This window comes from Ipomoea nil, unplaced genomic scaffold (assembly GCF_001879475.1).
Source record: "Ipomoea nil cultivar Tokyo-kokei standard unplaced genomic scaffold, Asagao_1.1 scaffold1971, whole genome shotgun sequence".
NCBI lineage: Eukaryota > Viridiplantae > Streptophyta > Magnoliopsida > Solanales > Convolvulaceae > Ipomoea > Ipomoea nil.
In genome coordinates, this window is record NW_017618399.1 from 1,532,456 (window position 1) to 1,559,942 (window position 27,487).

Consider the following 27,487-nt stretch of genomic DNA (forward strand, 5'->3'; position numbering starts at 1 on the left):
CGGGACACGTTAAAGCTAAACACTAACCCATTATTTTCGTGTCGTGTTAACGGGTTGTGTCCATAATTGTCAGATCTACTTACAAGGTAACTTTTTAATAGTTAGGGGACTAAATCGAGTAAAAAATTAAACAAATGACCTTTTTAAGCAAATCGCAATAATTTTTTTTTTTTGAATGCTACTGACTCTATTACATTGTAGTATCTATTCAAACACACTTTCTTAACCTAATGAAGCACACAGAGTCAACAACGCTTCCACTGAGGCTCGATCTCATGACCTCCCACATGGGAGAGGTCACTACATGACATCTGAGCACAAAGTGCTTGACGCAAATCGCAATAGTTGAGGGACCACAACTGATATTAACTCTTATTTATTATATATACTACTCAATATAGTAAATAACTATCAATCGTATAATAATTAATTTTTACTCTAAATTAATCAAAACATTAATTTTACTCCAATTTCGCATCATGTAGAAAATTTAGACGGGAAAAAATTAGTATTATTTTTCATACTCCTAAATATAATTCGATTACCTAAAGATCAAAACCTAATTAGATAGGTGTACACAATTTGTTTTAAATAACCTTTTATTAATTATCGTCGGCTCGTCACGCCTTTACACCTTTGAGAAAATATTTGTTTTCGTCTGTTCATTATTTTTTAATTCTTGTTTCAACGACTACAGAAAAATCGCCGACAACTAAATAAGCTACTGCAGTCTACTCCTATTCCTAGCCGCCGGCAAAAACCCTAACACATATAGTAGAGGTCGACGGTGATTCTTGAGTAAGTATATAGGTCTTTAGAGTTTTTGAATCTTTTCATTATTTATTCATGTGAAATTTTCAATCTTTTGATTATTTTAAAAGGATACCCGGAAAAGTAGCAAATGACTTGACGTTTGTAAAATTGATATGAATTTTTATATAAATCATTATTGATAACCATCATTTCGTTTGTGAGTTGAATATATTATTGATATCAGATATCTCAATCATCATTTTTAAATTTCTCTGCTCAAACGAATTGTTGTGCATGATTTAGCTGCACACTTGGTAATCTACTCCAACTTCACTCTAAATATATAAATATTTTAATGGATTGGATCTGTCAAAACTTTTTGTTCTGTTAAGAGCGTCACTACCTTCTATTCTTGGATTGTCAATGAAGTAACACTTTTGTTCCTTTTGTTAATGGCATGGATTTGTCAAAAAAAAAATAAATTATTTTGATATATAGAAGGTCTGAAAATGTCACTTTATTGACAATCCAACAAGAACTAAAACTTGTGATACTATAACATATGAACTAAATTCACAATTATCTTTTAACTCAGGGAGATAAAGTGCAATTACTCCCTTTTTATAGTTTAGTGGGATTTTACATTTTTTTTTTGTTTAGGTATTTCTAACATTGGCCATGCATCGTTACATTCCGCGTCTAAATCTTTAAAGTTACATAATATTCTTCATGTGCCTGATTTGTCATTACCGTTATTGTCTGTTAATCGGTTTACCATTGACAATAACGTGTTTTTTGAATTTCACCGTGATCATTTTCTTGTGAAGGACTGTCAAACCAAGACGGTGTTCCTTAGGGGTCTTACCACGGGAGGTTTATATAGATTGTCATTGTCTCGGTCACCTGTTGCATTAATAACCGCTCGTGCCACGTCAGATGTTTGGCACCGTAGGCTTGGACATCCACATGAGCGGGCGCAAATTCGTGTCTTACAAAAGTGTCCGGTCACTCCCACAAAGTCAAGTGTGTCGCGGTTGTGTACTTCGTGTCAACTCGGGAAATCATCTCGATTCCCGTTAGATAGGGTTATTTCCCGTAGTAATAATGTACTTGACATAATATACACTGATATTTGGGGACCGGCACCCGTTGTTTCGGCTGGGGGTTTTCGTTATTTTGTTTTATTTGTAGATGATCACTCTCGATTTTGCTGGTTATACCCTATGCGGTTAAAATCAGACATTTATAAAATTTTTGAGTCTTTGCGTGTCATGGTAGAACGCTAATTCTCGCGTTCTATCAAGTCTATTCAGTCTGACCTGGGGGGCGAATACCTCCGGTTACATACAAGTTTTCAATCTCTCGGTATCGTGCATAGGCAGTCTTGCGCCTATACACATGAGCAGAACGGACGAGTAGAGCGTCGGAACAGACATATTGTCGAAATCGCGCTACCTACCTTATAAATTGTCAACCCTTGTCTGCACTAAAACACGTCAGTCCCTAGGAGTCCATCTATAACAAAACACCTCCATACACCTTTTTCCTTGTCCTTGGGTGCAGGTGTTATCCCTATCTCCGGCCCTATAATCGCCACAAGATAGAATATCGCTCTGCACCCTGTATCTTCCTAGGATATCCCACGTCCTATAGAGGTTATCGATGATGGACCTAATATCAGGAAAGACCTTCATCTGTCGCCATGTTCGGTTTGATGAAAATGTTTTTCCCTATGCAACAGGTACACAGGACACTGGTACCCCACATGAGCCGTGTGATCCAACGTCGTGGGCATCTAGTCCCTTGGTACCTTGTGGGCAGTCCACAACACCCTTGAATGAGCCACCTCTGGCCGTGTGTGTTCCGCCCTTGGCCATACAAGAGCAGCCAGGGGCTGCTACAGTACCGTGTCGTGGACCACGGGCTCTGAAACGAACTCGGGCACAACCTCATGAACGAGGTCATGTTATGCGTTTTCGTCATCAAACCCGTGGAACGGATGAGCCCTTTCAGGTTCTTACGGACTCTGCAGATCCCACGTGCTATAGCCAAGCAGTTGGACATCCAGAGTGGCGTGATGCCATGGATCAAGAGTTCAATGCCCTCTTACATAATAATACTTGGTGTCTCACTCCGGCCAAGCCTGGTATGAATATTGTCGGTTGTAAGTGGGTCTACCTTACTAAATGGAAAGCAGACGGCATGATTGAACGTCATAAAGCCTGCTTGGTTGCCAAAGGGTTTAATCAAGTTGCCGACGAGGACTTTTTTGAGACGTTTAGCCCAGTTGTTAAGCCAACAACGGTCCGCATCTTGCTTGACATGGCTGTATCCCGTGGGTGGACTCTTCATCAACTTGATGTTCACAACGCGTTCTTGAACGGTCATCTTACATAGACTGTCTATATGCGTCAGCCACCGGGTTATGAAGACCCGATTCAGCCTGATTATGTTTGTCATCTACAACGGTCCTTGTATGGCCTCAAGTAGGCCCCACGAGCCTGGTTTAATCGGCTCCATGATTATCTTCTGACATCGGGATTTGTGGCCTCCAAAACTGATGTGTCTTTATTTTATTACACATTAAATGACTAACGTATCTATCTTCTTGTATACGTAGACGACATTATCATGATGGGTAATGACTCTAGTCTTCTTGATGAGCTTTTGTGTCGCCTCTCCTCCACTTTCAAAATCCGGGATTTAGGAAGCCCTACGTTCTTCCTCAGTATTGAGACTATCCCACTAGATGGCGGCATATTACTGTCTCAACGCCGTTACATGGATGATATTCTCACTCGTGCTGGTATGTCGGACTGCAATTCTCTATCCACTCCAGCAGCAGTGACGAAGTCTGCGACACCGCTACAGACCCCTATGAGAACCCTACTCAATATCGTCGGTTGGCTGGGGCACTGCAGTATCTCACTATCACTCACCCGGATCTCTCTTATGCAGTCAACAGACTCTGCCAGTTCATGCGCACTCCTACTGATGAACACTGGGCCATGTTGAAGCGTGTTCTTCGTTACGTGAAGGGTACTCTCACACACGGCTTACGGTTGTCTGCGTCGTCTTCCTCTGATGTCCATGCTTATTCAGACTCTGACTGGGCTGGCTGCCCTATGGACAGGAAGTCAACCAGCGGCTATGCAGTTTTTCTTGGATCTAATCTTGTTTCTTGGGTTTCTCGCAAGCAGCGGACTGTGGCTAGGTCATCCACTGAGGCAGAGTACAAGGGCCTTGCTGACGTGGCTGCTGAAGTTACCTGGGTTATGTCGCTTCTTCGGGAACTTGGGCTAAACTCGGGTAACCCGGCTACGTTATGGTGCGATAATCTTGGGGCCACTTACATGTGTGCCAACCCCGTGTTTCATGCCAGGACTAAGCATGTCGAGATTGACTACCATTTCGTTCGTGATAAGGTTTCTACAGGAGAGTTCTTAGTCAACTTCGTCTCTACGAAGGATCAACTTGCTGACATCTTCACCAAGCCGCTGGCTTCTGCTCGTTTCAGCTCTTTGAGGGAAAATCTCAATGTTGTGTCTTCACCATCTTCAGCTTGAGGGGGTATGTTAGTAGTGTTACATTATTAGTATAATTATATGTAACGTTATTCTTGTACATGTAGAGTTGATTTAGTCTTGTAACCTACAGCTATTATGTGGGGTTAGTTAGATAGGCTTCTATCTTTTTTGTATCTCTGTGTAACAGTCTGAGTTTGAATTAACGTAAAACATTCACTCATCATATATACTCTTATTAAAAACAAAATCCTCATTCCTTGCATTTCCGCCCAAAGAATAGAAAAGGAAAAAAGTTAGTAATTAATAATACTAATAATGATCAGTAAAAAAGTTAGCAGTAAAATAGGAAAAACAAAGATCCTTAATTCACGAAAAAAGGAAAAGGAAATAAAATTCACTGATTAATTAATACTAATAATAATCAGTAAAAACGTTAGCAGTAAAATAAGAAAATAAAAAAGAATCCGTAATTCACTAAAATAGAAAAGGAAACGGAACTGACTGATAAATTAATACTAATAATAATCAGAAGTAAAATAAGAAAATAAAAAAGGATCCTCAATTCATTGAAAATGGAAAAGAAAAGGCAAGATTGTGCCAAAAAATAAAAAGAAAAAAGGGAGTCATAATAAAAATACCAGTAAACAAGGAAAATCCTATCAAAAATTACTAATTAATAATAATAAGGATCTCGAATTAATTAAATAATAATAATAATAATAATAATAATAATAATAATAATAATAATAATAATAATAATAATAATAATAATAATAACAATAATGTATACTATTAATAAAAATAAAATCATCATATGTAGTTTACCGTTTCAAGTAGTATCCTGATTTCTTAAATATTAAAATGGATGATTAAGAAAATGAAGGTGATAGTATTCAAAAAAAAAAAAAAGAAGAGGTGAATATGGTTTTGATTATAGATGAAAATAATATGTGATTGTGTTGAGGCATGAAAGAAAATTATTATTTTTAATTAGGTAATTTTTATTTTAGCATATCTTACTACTTACTATAAAGTCTATATACTGTAACATGTTTTTCTATTTTATGTAAAAGTCATATAATGTAATTGATGTTTTATTATTAAGATGTATATATTTATAAATTTTATATAGTCTATCTATACTCTTAATAAAAACAAAATGATCCTTCCTTGCATTCCCGCCCAAAGAATAGAAAAGGAAAAAAGTTACTCCGTTCTAATTAATAATACTAATATTAATCAGTAAAAAAGTTAGCAGTAAAATAGGAAAAAAAAATCCTTAATTCACGGAAAATGGAAAAAGAAATTAAAAAAAAGATCATTATTGTTCTAAACGTTGCTTCAAGTGGAATAGCATCTTTGCTATTTTCGGGTGGCAGGACGACGCATTCTCGATTTGCTAAACCACTTTCAGTGAATGAAGATTCGACCTGATATATCTCTCAAGGCAGTGACCTTTCCGAACTTATAACCAGGAGCAAATTTATAATATGGGATGAAGTACGGATGACACACAAATATTGTTTTGAGGGTCTAGACAAAATCATGAGGGATATATTGAGATTCACCATACCTGGTAGTGATCAGAAAATATTTTGTGGAAATATAGTAGTATTGGGTGGTGATTTTAGACAGATTCTTCCAGTTATTCCAAAAGCAACGAGACCAATGGTTGTGGGAGCTACTATTAATTCTTCATACCTCTGGAGGAATTGCAAGGCATTGAGGCTCACGAAGAACCTGAGACTACATAACTTAGCTTCAAACAAAGATAGACAGACAGTTGATTGGTTCTCAAGATGAATTGCAGATATCGGAGATAGGATTACAGGGTTTGTAAACAATGGTTTGTTTGAGATCGATATTTTACCAAGGTTTATTTTGAAGTGTGGACCTGATCCAATTGCAACTATAGTTGAAAGCATCTTCCCAGCTGCGAAGTATAGAATGCTAGAAGAGTCGCACCTAGAAGGATGAGCGATCCTCTCACCGACTTTAGATGTTGATCAAATTAATCAGTATATGTGTGACATGAACACTGTAGAAGGTCGGACGTATTTAAGCTGTGACTCTTTGTGTAAGGCAGAATCAGATGGTGATTATCTCTCACAAGTACACACTCCTGAATTTTTGAATAGCTTGAGATTGTTTGGACTTCCTAATCATTCATTGACAATAAAGGTTGGTGCACATGTTATGTTACTGCGGAACACAGACCACTCTCTTGGTATTTGCAACGATACGCGCCTCATCGTTACAAGATTGGCGGATCATATTGTCGAAGCAAGAATAGTTAATGGAACGCAGCAACGAAAAAAAGTTCTTATACCACGAATGTCTCTCACCCCTTCTGATACGAGATTGTCGTTCAAGTTACAACGTAAACAATTCCCGGTGATGCTAGCATATGCAATGACTATCAACAAAAGCCAGGGTCAAACTGTTGGGTAATATGGTTGTAAAATCCCAAAATAATAATAATCCTACGGAAAGATTAATATTATATGGGAAAACAGAAAGACAGGGAAGGAAAAGGTTGAGTGTTTGGGTAAAGGATTTAGCACGAGTTCGAACACAAAGTTCTTTTCCATAAAACCTTATTTGCTACCTCCCACAAGTGCTAGGAGCATTGTAGCCTAGGTTTCCCAGGATAAAACGTGCTACGATTCCTTGTTTAAGCACCTAAACAAGGAACCCGGCAAACAAAGCAAAGCTTAGAACACTGGTTGGCTAAAAGAAGAGAGTAGAGGCAGAGTTTTGAGATGAAAAGCTACTGGAATTCCTTTTGTTTCTCACCGTGTAAAATGCTACTGCTCTACCTCTCTTTATATAGGGCTGTTGGAAGGGATAGCATTCAACATGGCTTTTAATTGGTATTAAACCAATTGTATAACACCTGTAACGGTCACCCACTAAGTAGGATTAAACTCAGATTTAAAATTGGAATTAAAACAGTATTTAATTCCGTAACAGATGAGTTTAATCTGTACAACAGGCTGAACTTTCGGGTTTCAGACTGTTGGGGTGCAGGTTCAAACGAGAGCACACGGACCAGCAACACGAGAGTACATCTCTCGTGTGCACTGTGGTGCAACCCGAGAGTGCACCACTCTCGTGGTCACGAGAATGCACGAGAGTTGTGCTCTCGGTGCACCACAGCCTCTCTTGCTCCTCTGTAGCACGAGGAGTTGTGCTCTCGGTGCACCACAGCCTCTCTTGCTCCTCTGTAGCACGAGAGTTGTGCTCTCGGTGCACCACAACCTCTCTTGCTCCTCTGTAGCACGAGAGTAGGTGTTCTCAATTCGGTTCCGGCCGAACCAAGTGACTATATCAGTTGGAAAATGATACAACATTCGTGCCCGCAGGTGCCGGCGCACGCGAGCTCGGTTGATTTCAAGCCTTTTTCATGTCCTCTAGTTGGATTTTAATTTGCACCCCCCCCCCCCCCCCCCCCCCGCGCGCGAGAGAGCCTCTATGCTATACAATTCTACAAGCTTGAAAAGAGCTCATGTATATAAAGGGGGGCAAATCTTGTTTCCAAACCAATGTGGGACAAAGACCTACATTTTCCCTTCATTTCCCAACTTAAATGAGTCTACTTTGAGAATCAATATCTCATTCACCCATTATCCGTTTTGAGCGTACAATATATCAATCTCTTCGTCTTACTACGAAGAATCCAAATCCACTTTGACCCGACCCAAATCGGAAGTGAACCCCACTGATAATTGTACCACAAAATAGCCACTTAATATGCCATTTTATGCCATTTTAAGCTAATTTTTCCAACACAAACACTAACTCACGTTCACTTATTGTTGAAAAAACCAGTCTTTAATCACGGTGAATTGTACGTGGTTTTTTCCCGAGTCACTCATCCTGATGGCCTTGAGGTTTTAGCTCTATACGGGGATGGAAAAACTTCTGTTACTACTACTAATGTCGTCTACATAGAGGTTTTTAACAATGTGTAATTCAAAATAGTTATATTATGTATTCTTCTTGCACCAATATAACAAAATTTTTACTATCCACATATTACGTATATATTTCGTTACAAAAATTTCTATAGCTAAATTACTACACATAAAGATAATGAGACCAATTAATTCAATTCCGAAACATTCATACAAACCTTAATTCAACGTTAAAATTTACACTATCGAATATGAAGCAAATTATAATTCATATATTATAACGCACGGACGCAAATACTAGTATTAATAAAAGTAAAATCCTCCTCTTCCATATTCCCGCCCAAATTAATATCTATGTCTAATGAATTGTTACGACAGATTAAAGTCAAAATGGTTATCAAATTCTGAGAATAATTAAACCATTATAATTTTGAGAATAATGGAAACAAATTCTATGTAATAAATGGGAAAATCCATTTGAAATTCTATGTAATTTTATAGGGAAATAATAATTTATACTGTTAATAAAAGTAAATCTTAAATTAAAATGCCTTTCACCCTTTTGATACGAGATTTTCCTTCAAGTTCTAACGAAAACAATTCACGTTGATGCTCGCATATGCCATGACTATCAACAAAAGTCAGGGTCAAACACTAATTCACGTTGAGTTATTACTAAAAAAAAAAACAATCTTTAATCACAGTTAATTGTATGTGACTTTTTTCTCGAATCACCCATCCTGATGGTTTGATGGTTTTAATTCTAGACGAGGATGGATAAAATTCTATTACTACAACCAATGTCCTCTACAAAGAGATTTTCAATCATGTGTAATTCAAGCCAGTGATATTATGTTTTTTTTTTTTTTTATATACAAAGATGACAAAATTGCTATATTGCTATATATCTACATAAAAAATATATCTTCCGTATAAATAATATCTATAATTGAGTTGCTAGACAACGAGCTAATTAGCCCAATTAATACAAATCCTAAATACTGATATATACAATATCTAAAGTTGTAGCACCGAATGCGTATATCTACACGTTAGCTATTAATTGGGCAATTATTTGCTCGAATTCAAGCAATATAACATCAGAAAACATAATCGGTACAACTCAATTCTTCAATTATATTATAGATGTTATAATTTATACAATTGTATATCGATCTAAATATTTTTAAAATAATATAACAAATTCATCCCGTGCAATGCACATGTGAAAATACTAGTGTGTGTGTGTATATACATACATATATATATATATATATATATATATATATATATATATATATATATATATATATGTAGTCGATACTAATGAATATAGTAAATAACTATCAATTGTATAATAATTAATGTTTACTCTAAATTAATCAAAAAATTAATTTTACTCTAATTTCGCATCATGAGGAAAATTTAGGAGGCAAAAAATTAGTATTACTTTTCATACCCGCAAATATAATTCGATTACCTAAATATTAAACATAATTAGATAGGTGTACAAAATTTGTTTTAAATAACATTTTCTTGATTATCGTCGCGCCTTTACACCTTTGAAAAAATATTTATCTTCGTCTTTTCTCCATTTTTTCATTCTTAGCTTATTTCAACGACTACAGAAAAATCGCAGACGGACGCGCCTTTACACCTTTGAGAAAATATTTGTCTTCGTCTGTTCTCCATTTTTTTCCTTCTTATTTCAACGACTACACAAAAATCATATCGCAAACGGACAACTAAAGGAGCTACTGCAATCTACTCATATTCCTGGTATAGCCGGCAAAACCCTAACACATATAGTAGACGACGGTGATTCTTGAGTAAGTATATAGGTCTTTAAAGTTTGTGATTCTTTTCATTATTTATTCATGTGAAATTTTCAATCTTTCGATTATTTTAAAAGGATATATATCAGGAAATGTAGCAAATTACTTGATGTTTTTAAAATTGATATGAATTTTTATATAAATCGTTATTGATAACCATTATTTCTTTTGTGATTTGAATATATTATTGATATATATGAGATATGTCCATCTATCATTTACTTTCAAAAAAAAAAAATCTATCATTTTTAAATTTCTCTGCACAAAACTCACATTGGTGTAAACGAATTGTTGTGCATGATTTAGCTGCACACTTGGTAATCTATTCCAACTTCACTCTAAATATATAAATATTTTAATGGATTGGATTTGTCAAAACTTTTTGTTGTGTTAAGAGCATCACTACTTTCTATTCTTGGCTTGTCAATGAAGTGACACTTTTGTTCCTTTTGTTAATGGCATGGATTTGTAAAAAAAAAAAAAATTAAATAAAAAAAAAATTAAATAAATTTGCAACTCTACCAAGTGAATGGTAAAGTTGGATTGTGACTTGATGAAAAAAGATAAGTAAAAGGTAAAATCATATTATTTGTTTCGAATAATAATGTCAAAGTTTTGATATATAGAAGGTCTGAAAATGTCACTTTATTGACAATCCAACAAGAACTAAAACTTGTGATACTATAACATATGAACTAAATTCACAATTATCTTTTAACTCAGGGACATAAAGTGCAATTACTCCCTTTTTATTTTTTCTTATTTTTATTATTTTTTTTTATAGTTTAGTGGAATTTTACATTTTTTTTGTTTAATTGATTTGAAGCAGATATAGAAAGCAATATATGATGGCTGAGAATTCAAATAGAGGGAGGCAACAAAGGGAAAGTGGTAGAGTGTCATCCAATGACTCATCATCATCTGATGATGACAGAAGTAAAGACCCTGATTATCAACTAATAAGGTTGTCGTCTAGAAGACATTATTCAAACCTTAATCCTCCTCCCATTAGGGATACTAATCAAGAACCTGCACAGCATACAACATCAGGTATATATGGTTGTGTACATTTTATCACTAAAAATATGAATTACAAATTGAGAGTAACATTATAAAAATTAAAGTGACATTAAAGTTTTTTTTTTAATTACCAAAAAAAAAAAAAAAGAGTTGTCTCATACGAACATATGTATACAATTGGTATGATATATATTATATTATTGTATTATTATATTAAATGACATGATGTTATATTATTGAAGCTTTATCCATTCATATTCTAATTAAAATATTTCATTTGCCACTGCACCTTCTTCTGCAGAGGCGGCAGTTCCTAACGTGAGACGCAAGCGCCACCGTTCCGCGAGTGAAAACTGTGATGAAAGGACAGCTGATGCTTCAAGGGTCCGTTATTGTAGGGGGAATAGCAGCAAGCAATCATCGTTGAAACCTGCGACCATCCTTTCATGGCTCATTGACTCTCAAATAGTAGTTGAAGAAAACGGAGAAGTTATGGTTATATCCGCCATGGATGAAAGGAACATCATAAAGAAAGGGAAGATAAAGAGGGAGGGGATATTGTGTAGTTGCTGCAAAAAAACACTGACACCTCAAGAGTTTCACACTCACGCCGGAGGAACTTGAAGTGCTGTCAAGTTCTGTCAGTTATTGAACACGTGACAAGAGTTATACTCTACATATATCATTTTCCTTGACTCTTTTTTGTGTGTCTAGTTCATTTATAGATTTTAATGATTTATTTTATGTTTTTGTTGCAAATAAGGTTTCTGTGGAACTGGAGAAAACATTGTTAGGATTAAAGAATGAATTGGAAGAAGGTTATTCATGGACATTACTCCGTCAGTTAGATCATCAGCACGGTGTGTACATAGATGAAGATTATGAAAGAACAATTTGTCACTCCAAGCTCGCTGTTGCCTGGAGATTAATGGAGGATTCTTTCCGACAAGTCATTGATAGCTACACAAAAATTAACGTTATCAAAAACGTCATTTACAACTGTGGGTATGTATTAGCTAGACACTACAGAAATTTTTATAACATATATCATGAATCTAAACTTAGAAAAGAAATTTCATTTTTGAATTATGACATTATATTGACATATATATATAGTGATAGACACCTTCTGTTTCATTTAAACTTTTGCAGTTCAAATTTCAATTGAATTGACTTCAAAGGCTTCTACACCGCTGTCTTAGAAACAAATGGGGAAATAGTTTGTGTTGCAGCTCTAAGGTAATTAATAATCATCAAACATGGTATATATATATATATATATATATATATATATATATATATATATATGTATGTGTGTGTGTGTGTGTGTGTGTGTGTGTGTGTGTGTGTGTGTGTGTGTGTGTGTCAATTTGGTTCATAGTAAATCACATAATCTCTAAAATGTAAACATTTGAACATATATATGCTCTTCTTTGGTTTAAGAGAATGCGAAGTTACTTTACACAATGTGAAATTCTTATCATATTAATGAGAATCTCTCCCCCACCTCAACTATATATGTTATATCACATAATTCAAATATTGAAGCTTTTATGTATATATAATGTTGTTTTAATTTATAGGATCTATGACAAAAGGATTGCTGAAATGCCTTTCATTGCTCCCCATTTTGCTCATAGACATAAAGGGATGTGTAGAAAGCTTATGATTGCTATTGAATCCGTAAGTTATTTAATTTATCTTTAAAATTATATTTTTATAAGTAATTTACTTTTAATTTCCTTTTCTCGCTTAAATTAAGTCGTCATACACGCATATTGCACGTGCTCCGGTATGACCAAACTAACACCTTTATTTCTCTATATGAATGTTTTTTTTTTTTTTAAATTATTTTGATTTCCCAACATATATGACATGCTTAATGGTGATATATTTATTTTGCAGGTACTTTGCTACCTTAATATAGAGAAACTAATCATTCCATCTGCACCAGAAAAGACAGAAAGTTGGAAGAAAAAGTATGGATTTAGTGTATTAGATGATGAAACAAAGAAACATCTAATAAACTACAACGTATTGATGTTCCATGACGCTGTTAAACTGCAAAGGATCCTCCTTCCTTGCAACAAATGATGACTAAGCTACTACTGCTGGTTTCACGGCTGCAGTGGCTAAGGCAGAGTACGGGTCGTGTTTATTTGACCTGCATGGGGTGTTTGTGGCAGCAACTAATGGACCATTATTGGACTGTGTTTATAATTCTCTTCTGGCGCGGTAAGGAAGCACATTCCTGGAGCTTGAGCTGTGGAGGTGATACGAATGGTTTCTGATTGTCTTAATTTAGTTCGTGCTAGCTTTAAAGGGGATCGTATTGATAGAACTTATGTTGGCTCTGTTATTCATTCTTGTCCTTCTTTACGTAATTCTTTTGTTTCTTTAGAGTTTTGTCATATTAGTTGTTTTGTGAATTGGTTGCCCATGTTTTGGCAAATGTGTTGTTGCTAAAAGAGTAGAGCACATATGAGCCACACTACACATTCTTGTTCCTACTATATATGAGAGTAATAGGTATGTAGGATAGGGAGATGTTGCATGTTATGGTCTTGATTGTTTCCAATTTTATTTGAATTATGATTGTATTCAATTTGATTTGAATTACCATGAGGGTGGAATTGGAGTCAAATGATTGACCGGATGATTTCACCAGTAACTACTGGTGTTATTGATTGGCGCGTGCAATGCACATGCCTGCTAAGTGCCTAAATACAATTAAAATTTCAATTTATTTTAACTGTGATATTTTTCATATACTTTTTTCCCACTTTTCTTCCACTTCTCTCCTTGTTGGACACAAACCTAATCGAAACAATGTAACTATTGTAGTTACTCCAAGGAAGTTACTCTATAATCCACTCTTATGGTTTTTGTCGACTAGGAATATGAATAGATTCTAGTAGTTCCTTAGTTGTTTGTAAAAAAAAAAATAAACAAATGAAGAACATATGAAGAAAAATGTTTTCTCAAAAGTTGTATCTTAATACAACAAAGGAGTAAAGTTAATCGCCAAGGACCTTATAGTCTAGTGGCACCAAGTTACTCCTTTATTTGGGAGGTTGTGGGTTTGAGCCTTAAGGTTTAACTGGTAAATCACTTGTGCGATGCACAGATAAATTTTTTATTATATATTTAAATAAGAGTTAATGCCACATGGGGTCCTCTGAGTATAGTGGTTTTGCCACGTTTAGTTCTAAACTTTCAAATCGACCATCTGTGGTTCTTCGACTTTCAAATTTAACCATTTGTGGTCCAAGTTAACCACCAATGGTCCTTCAAGTTTCGAAATTTAACTAGGCGGGTTCCTCTCATGATTGGTTAAGATTTAATAGTTGAAGGACTATGAGTGGTTAACTTGGATCACGAATGGTTAAATTTGAAAGTCGAAGGACCATAGATGGTCAATTTGAAAGTTTATGATTAAACGTGACAAAATCACTATACTTGGAGGACCTTAGATGGTATTAACTCTTTTAAATAATAAAATTAATGATGAAATTATAAAGAATTTTAATATTTGAAAGTGTACATTTATTTGAAATTATAAGATTTGTATATTAGTGTTCTCGCAATTGATTACTAAAAAATTATATTAGGAAAAGTCTAAACAAAAAATAGAAGGAAGAGCATGACTAATTGATATTACATATTTTAAGTATAAAAAATATACTATAATTAAATAAATGGAATCTCTATGTTAAATTACCATAGTAAGATTAAAGTGTTAAATATAGGTTGGTAAAATGGACGTAATATGTGTATATTTAATTTATTTAATTATGGACATAATATATGTATGTTTATTTTCCTTTAATTACCCACCGTAATATGTGTATGTTTAATTTCCTATGCGGGCAGGAAAGTTTATCATTACTTCCAATAAAAATGAGGTCGTTTTATTATGATTACTATATGATAATTAATTAAGGAGTATATAACTATATATTATTCTTAATTAATATTATGCTAATTATTAGGACATCCATGTAATCAAAATAATTATGGTAATTAGGGAGTATATATATTATTCTTAATAAAATAATGTGTATATTTAATTTCGTTTAATTATGGACGTAATATGTGTATATTTAATTTGTTTTAAGAGTTAATAACCTATTTGGTCCTTCGACTATTGCGAAACTACTGATTTGGTCCTCGACTATGATTTCGTCCTCCGAATCTTTGACCGTGAAGCCACCGTCTAAATGAAGGACAATAATGTAAATACTCATGTCATCTTCGTTGGCCTCTTCTCCAATACTGACCTCTTGTCCATGGCGTCGGCGGTCCCCAAGGCGACGAAATCTGCCAGCTTCGACTTGGGCAACGAGGATTTCAGACGGGATAATCCATGGATCATCATCCCAAAAGCATCCTTAAGATGGTGGTCGAGGTTATGGTGATGCAAGACATGAAGGCGGAAGAGGAGATAGAGATGTCGCCGTTGTCGAATTTGGCCGCTGGTCTGATTCAATAGCCACTGTCCCCAAATTCTAGGGTTTGTAGAAAAATATACCGCCCAACAAATTCAATAAATTAATGTTCCATGACGCTATTAGACTGCAAAAAATCCTCCTTCCAAACAACAAATCGACCAAACATTAACAAGAGGTATTTTGATTAAAATTTATAAATTAAAAAAAAAAAAAGATAGAGGTGCTAGTGCGCGTCGCCCGCACCAACAGTGCTCAGTGGGTCTATGTACTACACATGCCCACTGGGTGTGTTAATACAATTAAAAGATTTTATTTTTTTCCCATTTTTTATTTCTTTCTTCCCTTTTTTTTCTCTCTCTCTCACCTTATTAAGTATATAATGTTGTTTTAATTTATAGGATCGATGACGAAAAGATTGCTGAAATGCCTTTCATTGTTGCCCATTTTACTCATAGACGTAAAGAAATGTGTAGAAAGCTTATGATTGCTATTGAATATGTAAGTTACTCAATTTCTTTTTAAAATTATATTTTTATAAGTAATTTACTTTTAATTTCCTTTCTCGCTTAAATTAAGTCGTCATACACGCATATTGCACACGCTCCCATATGACCAAGCTAACACCTTTATTTCACTATATGAATCTTTTCTTTTTAAAATGGAAAACATTATTTTGATTTCCCAACATATATGACATGCATAATGGTGATATATATATTCTGCAGGCACATTGCTACCTCAATATTGAGAAACTAATCATCTCATTTGCACCAAAAAAAAAAGACGCAAAATGTTGAAATAAAAGTATGGATTTGGTGTATTGAATGATGAAACAAAGAAACAACTAATAAACTACAACACAATGATGTACCATGACGCTGTTTGACAGCAAAAAATTCTCATTCCAAACAACAAATGGACCAAACCTTTACAAGAGGTATTCTGATTAAAATTTATAATTAAAAAAAAAAAAGATAGAGGTACTAGTTTGCGTCGCGCGCTTAGTGGGCGTATGCACTACACATTCCCACTTGATGCGTTAATACAATTAATAGATTTTATATTTTCTCATTTTTTACTTCTTTCTTCATTTTTTTTTCTCTCATTAGCTTATTAAGTATATAATGTTGTTTTAATTTATAGGATCCGTGACAAAAGGATTGTTCAAATGCCTTTCATTGCTGCCCATTTTGCTCATAGACGTAATGGGATGTGTAAAAACTTATGATAGCTATTGAATCTTTAAGTTACTTAATTTCTTTTTAAAATTATATTTTTATAAGAAATTTACTTTTAATTTCTTTTAACGCTTAAATTAAGTCGTCATACACGTATATTGCACGCGCTCCCATATGATCAAGCTAACACCTTTATTTCTCTATATGAATTTTTCTGTTTAAAAAAAATTATTTTGATTTCCCAACATATACATACATACATACATACATACATACATACATACATACATACATACATACATACATATATATATATATATATATATATATATATATATATATATATATATATATATATATATATATATATATATATATATATTGATGGAATATAACGAGCTGGGCCTAAGTCCGTGGGCATAAGGGGTGCAGGCCCAAGAGGAAGGAGCAAGTGAATGTGCCCATGGGCATGGGCGACAACCGCGTATGGGGTGCACGCAGGGTGGCAGCGGCTCGCGTGTGGTCGCATGCATGCAAGGTGGTGGCGGTTCGCGTGCTACATGGTCGCATGCATGCAGGGTGGCGGTGGCTCGCATGCGTGCGGGATGGCGGTGGTTCGTGTGCGTGGCACGTGGAAGGTGGCGGCTGCTCGTGCGTACGGGCGTGCAGAGGGGTGGCTGCCATTCGTGAGGTGAACGTGGGTCGGGGAGGCGTTGGTTGCGTGGACACGAGTGCGCGTGCGACGCGGGATGTGCGCGAGAGGGGTGCAGTTGCCATCCACATTGTTGGTCCGGAGTGTCCCTCGTCCAGTATAAAAGGGAGGGTCGTAATCCAAAGGGACACGGTGAGAGGAGTAGAGGAGGTGGTAAGGATCACCAAGCGAAAGGCAAGCGGTTGCGAGCTCGATCTTGGATAGCGTCAATCGCTCGTCATCAAGTTGGGCTCATTGTTGGGCCTGATAGTGGGTCAGGTAATCTGGGCCTTGTGTTCTTAGCATAGTATAGTTACCTCTATCATCCTTATTCGCTTGTTCGGTTTATGGTGGACCCGATTTCATTAAAACCATCATTGGCATCGTCTGTGTGGACCGCGACAAAGAGCCATGTTCTCAAACCCGTTACCTCGTCATACTGTGTTATACGCCCAATTCCCAAAGACGATCATGGGATCCCAAAGCCGGTTCCTGAGGGCGCCAGTCTCTGACGCGGGACAGCGGATCCCGCCCCCCGACGGAGGACGAGGCGTTCCTATTGGCGTCCGGCGGGCTCACTCGACCCCGCCCACGCAAAAGGCCGCTTGCGCTGGGCGCAAGGCCAACAATGTAGGGCCTTCGGCCCCCGAGGCCTGCTTCCCTCATCATGGCCCGGGGCGACGCGAGAAACGCGTGGCCGACGCCAGCGTAGGCAACAGGAGGATCGCACACCAAGACCGAGGCTCGGAGTGGGGCCAGGTAGGCGATGCAGACAGGCACGCCCGCGAGGACAAGTAAGAATGAGAAAGTGCCCACCAGGCTGTGACGGCGGACCCCGGTGGCAGATACCCGGTCCGCCCTATAGCTGGGGGGTGGGTGAAAGGTGTGGAGGCTAAGATAGCCGAGTTGCTCAGGTGGAAGGAAGGGGGCGGATTACCCGTCCCAAAGATTGAGGTCACCCCGCCGTTCACTCGGAGAATCATGAGGGAGACCATCCCCTCCACCTTCAAGCCGCCCAGCATCACATGTTTCGACGGCCAGGGCGAGCCACAAGAGCACATAATGACTTATCAGGCCACCATGATGCTAATGGGATCTTCGGAGGCCATGATGTGCAGAGCCTTCTTCTCCACTCTTGTCGACCAGGCACAACGCTGGTTCACGAACCTCAAAGGAGAGACCGTGGACTCTTTCCATGACCTGGCTGTGAAGTTCATTACACACTTTATGAGGGGGAGAAAGATTCGAAAGCATTTCACTCACCTCACTACGGTGAAGCAGGGGGTCGGAGAGTCTTTAACTGACTTTCTGGTCCGCTGGCGGGCGGAGGAAGCGAATGTAGAAGACATCGACGACAAATCGGGCGTGGTCATGTTCGTCGACGCCCTAAGGGTAGGAGATCTATACAAAAGCCTGCAACGCAAACCCCCAGATACCTACGCAGCGTTGATGGCGAAGGCCGACAGGTATGCCGAAGCTGAGGAAGCAAATCGATTGAAAGGGTAAGAAGAAGAAGCTCCCTACAAGAGGCCCCGACCGGCTGAGGAACCTGCTAGGCCGGGGAAGAAGGGGGTGAACCCCACAGTAGAAAGGCCTAACGGGGGGAGGGGAAAGGCAGACGCCGGAGATGTGGCGGCGGCACATAGGGCACCCCCGCCATGGGCGCCACGCCCACCCATGAGAAGTCTCCCTATGGCTCCCCTCACCTGTAACACCCCCGATTTTCATGCCATTTTAAACTTAATTATGCAAGATAACTAACCGCAAAAACATAACGCATAGCACAGCGGAAGTCTAATATATAAAGCCGAAAAACAGGGAGTGTTATGCCACGTTCACATCAATGTGAACGCATAGGCAAAAACCGACAACAACGATCTAGTGTATTCAACAAAAGAGGCACACAGGCCCAAAACAAAATCTAAACTGTCCAAGGAATCAAATCTAGCCATGTCTAACGCGCTCGCCGACCACTCAGGACCTGAAAAACACATAAAGAAATGAGACGACGCCCGGTCAACGAATAATGCTGGTAACCCATCAATACGCGTTAAATATCATACATAGATAGTATTATACAAGATAATTTACGAAACGGAATAATGTATATATCAGTTAAAAACCCAAGATAGAAGTCAACTGCAACCATACTGAACAAGGAAAGGATCACAATCCGACAACATCGATGACCAACACAAGATATCATCCACAATAGGAAAGAAATAACCACACACACTAGCATTTCAACATCGAACTAGCATGCTTATCAAACGGGTAAACAAAACATAGTTTTGAAGAACACACAAGACTCATCATGGTTCAACGAATCACAAGGTTGAACACTTTGCATGATTCAAGACGCCAAAACCTACATGGAATCCAACCACATAGTTCTAGACATACGAAACATCAAGAAGACACTCAAATAGTTCAACAAAAGAACATCGGGAAGTCAAAACATCAATTACCGAGTCAAAAGAATCACGGGGAACAAATCCCCACACAAACCATCATTGTACCCCGCGGGTGGGGCCACGGGTGGACCCCCACCCGTGGTTCCGCCCGCGGGAACCATGTTCCAGCAGCCTTGTATCCCGCAAGTGGGGCGGCGGGAAGGCCACTGCCCGCCGTTCCGCCCGCGGGTACATGTCCTGTACCAAAATAATCCCTTCGGGGATTTTCAACACCAAGTCCAAATTCAAGTCCAAAACACCCAAAAATCTCACAAAATACAACAATATGACTTGAATCAAAGGAATAGCCATGCAATGGCATACAAGAACCGTAATAACAAGCTCTAGATATGCACTTTCACAAGACAATGCATCAACACTCACATTCCATAGCAAAAATCACAAGTAGAATCCAAGAAATCATCATATAGGTAAGAAAATAGATTTTTGTAAAGCATGGGTTACCTCTTGTAGCCTAAACCTTCACTTATTACACCTTTACAAGCTTCTAACAAGGCTCACCTTCAACACCAACTTCAAGAACACACCAAAAGACAACAAAGATTTCATCTTTAGAAAAAGACACCTTAAAAGGTACCAAAAACACTAAAGGACCAAAGATCTTACCCTCCTATATGCTCAAGAGTAAGAAAGGTAGAATCTTGGAGACAAACATGGAAGATCTTGGAATGCCCAAACTTGGCTTGAAGAAGAAGCTAGATAAATTCTAGAGAGAAGGAGGAGCTTTTGTTTTGAGTGTGTTAGGGAAAGAATGAAAGATGACTCTAGGTTAGCTTGGGATACAAACATAAGGTGAAAAGTCTTCTTTACCCTTACTAAAATGGAAAAGTGTAAGGAGACAAGGGAACTATTCATGAAGCATAGGGTACAAACCATTGACTTAGATTGACTAGTCAATCACTAGTCCTTGACTATTGAATTTTCAGGATTTTAAAGAATAAATCACCAATTAGGTTAGGATTAATTACTTAATTAATCCCTAAATAGAATTTGGATTTACGGGGTGTCACATCCTCTACCCCTTAAAAGAATCTTCGTCCCCGAGGCTTGGGTACGACGAATTAAAACAAAACGACAAAACGGAACAACAATGTGACAAGAGTGTCAAGAATATCCTTTTGGTCAAGACTTAAAGGATCCAAAAGATACCAAAAACAAGTAAGAAGTCATAGCATTGAAAGGTTGAAAGAAATAACCAATAGAGTGCTTTGAGCATAACGAACACTAAACCAAACACAACCATCAACCTTCTAACCAAATAAAAGGTTCTAAACCACTAGCTCCTAGTACAACCCACAAAGCTAACTACTCAACACAACTAGCAACCAAGGACGATCATACAAGGCAAACAACAAAGCAGCAAGCCAACGACAACAACAACTAACAAGCAAGAAGGAGCAACTAAACACAGCCAACCAGCAACAACAACTAGCCAGCAAACAAACAAACGAGAGAAGAAACGAGCTAACACGACAAAACGGTCGGCTTACGAAACGGGTGACAAAGCTTAAGAGATGAGTTGCAACGAGGTTTTAAGCAATAAAGGTGTTCGCCACTAACCAAAGTTAGAGGAACCAAGGGTTCAAATTAAGGTGGTAAGTTTGATAGGCTTGGACACAACGAAGTTCAACACAAAAACAGTCGGTTAACAAAATGAGTGGCAAAGCTTAGAAATAAGCTAAAGGTTCACAAAGGTGAGTCAAGAAAGAAAGGTAAGGTGATAGATAAAAGATTTACCAGAAAGGGAAACTAACCCTACCTTAACCTTAACTCTCTGCTTAAAACTAACCCCCGATCTACCTAGATCTAGACGTCTGAGCAAAGACACAACCTACAGCTAAAACTAACACCAAGAGAGCTCTAAAGCTAGAACACTCGGTACCAAAGAACCAGGGTTTCATCTTAAACTAATCTCCGCTGACATCTTCAACCAAAAGAAACAAGGTACTCACACTACACAACTTGAACTTGACATCCATTTGAACTTGATCCGTCCCTTCCAGACAAAGGCCGCAACTGCTAGATTCAAAACACGAGTTGGATGTCCTCCTCTCCAGCTCTTGGGCTAACTTGATGCAGGCTACCAACTTAACACTTGCATTATCACACAACCAGCTACTCGCTACAAGGCAACGCTTGAAGACTTCGAAGCTTCGGTTCGGATGAGAGGTCCAAAGCAAGAATGGTAACACCGGAGAAAAGTAACTCAAGGGAAAGATGGCTTAGCTTACAAGAAAAGATTCGGTTCAACGGAAAAGATTAGAGTGAAGGGTTTAGGTTCAACACTCGAGGACCATGTTGGTTAAGAAGAAGAGAATTGTAAACAAGGCTACAACTTAAAGGAATAAGGAATCAAAACAGGGTTTAAGGGAGTTGAAAAGGATTTCCCCACGGAGGGTATCTGGTTTAAACTCAAGGATAGCGCTGATTAGGAAAGGAATCTAGATTTTCAAAGTCACAACTTAGGAAAGATGAGGCTATAACCTTGAACAGAGTCAAATCAAGAGGGGAATAAGAATGAGATTTGAAAAGACAGGAAGGATTTCTCGTGAAGAGACAAGGAATTTTACGAGGATAAGAGAAGAAGATCAGCTTCAAGAGGTTAAAGGGTTCTCAACTTCCGGCGAAACTTCGTCTTGACGCTGATCACTACGCTTGTCGAACTGAAGGCTCTCTACCTCAACTCAGACGCGTCTGAACTCTTAGACCTTGCCAGATTCCTTCATAGGTTGAAGTCACCGTCGCCTTGCACAAGGTGGTTTGGAAGAAAACAAGAACAAGGTTCGGAAGAAAAGGATCACTTGGTAAAAAGGGTGATTGGGTTTGTCTAAGGGAAAGAAAAGGTTAACCATGGTCAAGGGTAACTCTCGAACAAGCTAACGCCCGAAACCAACACGCAAGGAAGGACACAAAGATGAAGGGAGGTGCAATAAAAGGGTACAAAGAACTTACTTCAACGGTTCCCACTTGCATCTGCCTCACGACTGTGGATTTTGCCACGCCGAGGTCCCGACATTGTACACAGGTCCTGGTTGCTACTTCCACTGAGTCCATTATTGCTTCCACTTTGATGTTTACTTCCCGACCAGGGCCTCACAGTACCAACTGGTTTTGAGTCCGTAGAAGTTTTCCTCTTAGTCCTGCACTCAAAGGACCGGTGACCCCTCTTGCCACACGCAAAACACTCTATCGGTTCCCCAAGACAGTCCACGCTGGGGTGGTCACTTCCATAGTTCTTGCAAACGGAGCGCTTTCCCTTAGCCTTGTTGTTCCGGATTGACCGGGGAACCTTATCTCTCTTAGAGCCGTCTCTTTGAAGGCTTCTTGTTGATTCAGCACTAGTAGCTATCAAACCCCTAACCACAAGTGAAACACTTTCTTCCAGTTTCCTCTTACGGTTCTCCCGGATTCCTTTCTAAACTTGCTTAACTCGGTAGAGGTCAACTGCATAAAGGTAGGCCACGTTGACATGAGCAGGATAGAACTGCTCACGTAACTTAACCTTCAGGTTTTCCCAACTGAACCCCGAAACTTTTCTACAAGCTGGTCTTTCAAGCAAACACCACGAGTCGGCTTCTTGCCTAAGGTAGAACGTAGCTAACTCCACCTGGCGATTCTCGGGGCAAACCACAGCTTCGAAGATCTTGTCAAACATTCGGATCCACTCGTCCAGCACTGCGGGGTCTTCGTCACCGGCGAAGATCGGGGGACGGAGACTTGCGACTTGGCGAACTATGTCACGATTCCCATTCTGAAGAGGGTGATTACTTCTGAAGACCTTGCACGACGTCTCGATGGTGCCATCCTTGACTTCTACAGCAACAGCACGAAAACGGGAGGAAACTTAGGACCCGCACCCTTACCTGGTGCCTCAATTAAAGATAACCAAAGCTAACAGGAAACAAAGCATAGAAAGCACAACAGAAAACGATAGAAGAACTCACAACCTCACGGCGCGTCCTATAAGTCCTAAGTCCTAAACACTTAGATACTTATGGTCATCTTAGGGTCTCAAACCACACTTAACTTCTTAAAAGTCTAGAGTCTAGCATCCTAGGCTCAAACCTAGGCTCTGATACCAACTGTAACACCCCCGATTTTCATGCCATTTTAAACTTAATTATGCAAGATAACTAACCACAAAAGCATAAAGCATAGCACATCGGAAGTCTAATATATAAAGCCGGAAAACAGGGAGTGTTATGCCATGTTGACAACAATGTGAGCGCACAGGAAAAAACCGACAACAACAATCTAATGTTCAACAAAAGAGGCACACAGGCCCAAAACACAACCTAAACTGTCCGCGGAGTCTAATCTTGTAACACCCCGTGTTACGGCCCCTAAAACCATTTAATTAATTAATCAATAGCCCAAGGGAAAGAATAAATTATAATTAATTAGGGAAAAAGGCCCACCATAGTCCATGGGCCCTCATATATAAACCCAACCCCTAAACCCAATCCTTAGTTCCAAAAGGAATAGAATTAGCGAGCCTATAATATTGGTTCCTAATTGGGACTCCTAAATATATAAATAGGGGACTTAAGAGGCACCTAGAACTCCCCACAAGATTAACGCCCCACCACTCCAAAAAGAGCTCCAAGAATCCCCTTAGGAGAAATCAAGAAAGCAAGGAAGCTTAAAGAAAGATCCTTCATAGCCAAGGAATTAATTAAGGCTAAGAGGTAACCCATGTCTCAACAAAACCTATTTTCATAGCTATGATTTTCCCTTAGGGTTTCCCCCATATTATTGTGTATTGACGAGATATGATGATTATTATTGATGTTTGATGTGATAATTCCATGAGGGATCTTGATATTCTTGATATTGGGAGATTCTTGATATTTATGGTGTTCTTGACGATTATATGGAGTTCTTGATGATTATGTGTTGTTCTTGATAATTGTGTGATGCTCTTGAGGTTTATGTGTTATTCTTACCGAATCCTGCAATTAGAAGACGAACCGTATTCTTGTTGATATAAAAGTGATTAGAACCCTAGGTTGTATCATATGATCTTATTCTTGGATTATCGGGTGGGGAAATCGCATGTTTGGGTGTTGATTATATTTAGAAAAGCATGATAAGTTATGTGCCGTTCGATTCTTGTATTTGATTCGTTAATTGTCTACGTGTTGTCGTTAATTGCGTTGAAAAGTGTCTAAGCATGGTTTCGGGTTCCACAACGGTTCCCGGGGCGTAAAGTGTGTGAAAAGAGTCAGTGGGGGGTAGGGGACCTGCCACCTACCCACAGCCTTGAAACACCGCCCGGCAGCGGGTGGCCGGCGGGCGGGCAGCTGCCCGCCGGCGACCTGCTGCCCGCCGGCGACCTGCTGCCCGGAACAGTAAAGTCCGGCGGGCAGCCGGCGGGTGGCCCCCACCCACCGGCTACCCGCTGGAAATTATCCCACCTTGGGATCCCGGCTTCCTCGTTTGATATTCCCCCGTTTCCCGTGGTGTCCCAACGGACCCCGTTTATCGTGCCTATGTCTAGTTTGATGTTTCGGGTACCGTTCGTAGGTTTATGAGTCTATTATATTGCATGCTAGTTGAATTGGTACCCCGTGGACCTAGGTGGATGAAGTATGAACCCCTTAGGACTATTCTTAGTATGTGATGGATCACGCATAGGTTTTGTTATGCGCATTCTCCCCCTTTCCAATGTGTAATATGGGTTGCATGTGCTTGCTGTGTGATATGTGTGTGTTACCCCAATTCGGTTGCGATCGGATTGGTTTTCCTGAGCTGCGGTTCAGAAGCTGGCTGCGGTTAGATCGATACTCTTGGGCTGCGGTCCACCGTTTGGTTGCGATCAAACGTTTCTATACGAGCTGCGGTTCGTCCTCTTTCCTGGCTGCGGTCAGATGACATTCTCTTGGGCTGCGGTCCACTGTTTGGTTGCGATCAAACACTATGATGAGTTGCGGTTCATCGGTCGGTTGCGATCGACCCCTCCGTGTTGCGATACGGGGCAGGGTGCTGCGGGGCCGTGTCAGAGCTATATGCGCTGACCCTCATGTATGGGCATGCGATTGGTCCTGTGGCGCCAACAAAGTGTGCTATGTGTTGTGATATGGATGAGGGGTGATCAGGAGTGTCTTGGGGGATGTGACTATGGGATTTATGTTGGGGATTGTTTATGTTGAGTTATGACTATTGTTTATGCTTTGCCTTATCTGCCTTAACTGTCGCGAACTGCATATGCTCGTTATAACTGTTGCTTGTGTCTGGCCTTATCTGTCGAGTCATTCCCGGTTTTAAAGATAGAGTTCGTAGGATATATCTTCATGCTCAAAATGGTTTTCGTATATCTATATATATCTCTATATGTACTGTATTTCAACGCGTTGGAGTGGGTTACCAGCATCTCTCGCTGAACAGATATATTTGGCTTTCAGGCACAGAGGACTAGAGCACTGGAGCGCGCTAGAATTGGAGCGTAGAAGTAGATTAGTTTCCCTTTCGGCCTGCGTGGCATATTATGCATTGCGTTCTAATGAATATTAGTTAGACAGCCTGTGTACCTGGGTTCTCTAGCCCAGGTGTGGCATAGCACCCCGTACACTTATGATATACTTTGGGATGTAATGAGATATTACCTTTATTATATAAGCTTAAAATGTCTTGAAAATCTGGGGTGTTACAGTTGGTATCAGAGCATAAGCTTGACTCTAGGAAAAGACTCTTAAGACCGGACTTTAAGACATTAGGCTTGAACTCTAGGTACCTAGGAACATAGGACTCAGGAATCTTAGGACGCGCGGTGAGATTGTGAAACCTACACATAACTTCTCTACACTTACCCTTCCTCATTTTAAAACCCTTCCCCACTTATCACTTCATAAGAAGTACGTCAGACCCTAATTTAACGTTCTTATAAACACTGACCAGAAAGACGATAACATGGCACCAAACAGAAGGCAATCAAGAACTCCAGAGCCCGCCACAGACGACCCCTTAACCCAAACCCTACGACAGCTGACACAAGTCGCACAGGCACTAAGTGACGCGGCCATCCGCAACAACAGGCCCCCACCACCTCCATCAAGCGCAAACTCAGACGTCGCCCGACAAGTTTCAAATCACCGACCACCCACGTTTTCGGGAGAAGAGGATCCCGCGGTCCTAGAAGAATGGATCGGAACCCTTGACAAGATTTTTGGGGTAGTAGAATGCCCGGAGGAACGCCGCATAGAGATAGCCTCGTTCTACTTCGGGCACGAGGCCGATCTCTGGTGGATCCACGAGGGACCCACTTATCAACAAGAACCGGGGTTCAATTGGGAGAATCTCAAGACACGACTACGAGAGAGATTCAATCCAACCCACGTAAAAGCATCCATGTACGAAGAGTTCCTTCATCTAAAACAAGGAACGGCCACCGTCGTAGAATACCATAAACGATTCCTCGAGCTGGCACGCTTCGCGCCAGAGCTAGTCCCCACCGAGGTAACCAAAATAGAGAGATTCGTGTCGGGCCTCAACTTCGAAGCTCGAAAGGCGCTAGTGGTAAGCAGACCTCGGACCCTCAACGAGGCTTACTCCAGCGCCGCGAACCTTTATCGAATCCAACTACTCCAACGCGGAGTTCAGGAACAGATACGAAGAAGAAGCACCGGAAGTGGGGCACCGCCA

General features: G+C 39.3%; 1 protein-coding gene across 1 annotated transcript; it reads left to right on the forward strand.

The window, feature by feature from the left end:
- The first annotated feature begins 3,387 nt into the window (after window positions 1-3,387).
- On the forward strand, window positions 3,388-4,319 carry LOC109147061 (uncharacterized mitochondrial protein AtMg00810-like). Its single transcript, XM_019294698.1, has 2 exons — window positions 3,388-3,559; window positions 3,712-4,319. The coding sequence occupies exons 1-2, from the start codon at window positions 3,388-3,390 to the stop codon at window positions 4,317-4,319; spliced, it is 780 nt and encodes a 259-aa protein (XP_019150243.1).
- Window positions 4,320-27,487: the final 23,168 nt, after the last annotated feature.

Excerpts from the sequence above, each read along its gene's own strand:
- LOC109147061 (XM_019294698.1), top strand. The coding sequence starts at position 3,388 with ATGGGTAATGACTCTAGTCTTCTTGATGAGCTTTTGTGTCGCCTCTCC. Across the intron at positions 3,560-3,711 it reads TGATATTCTCACTCGTGCTG|TCAACAGACTCTGCCAGTTC; the intron begins GTATGTCGGACT and ends TCTCTTATGCAG.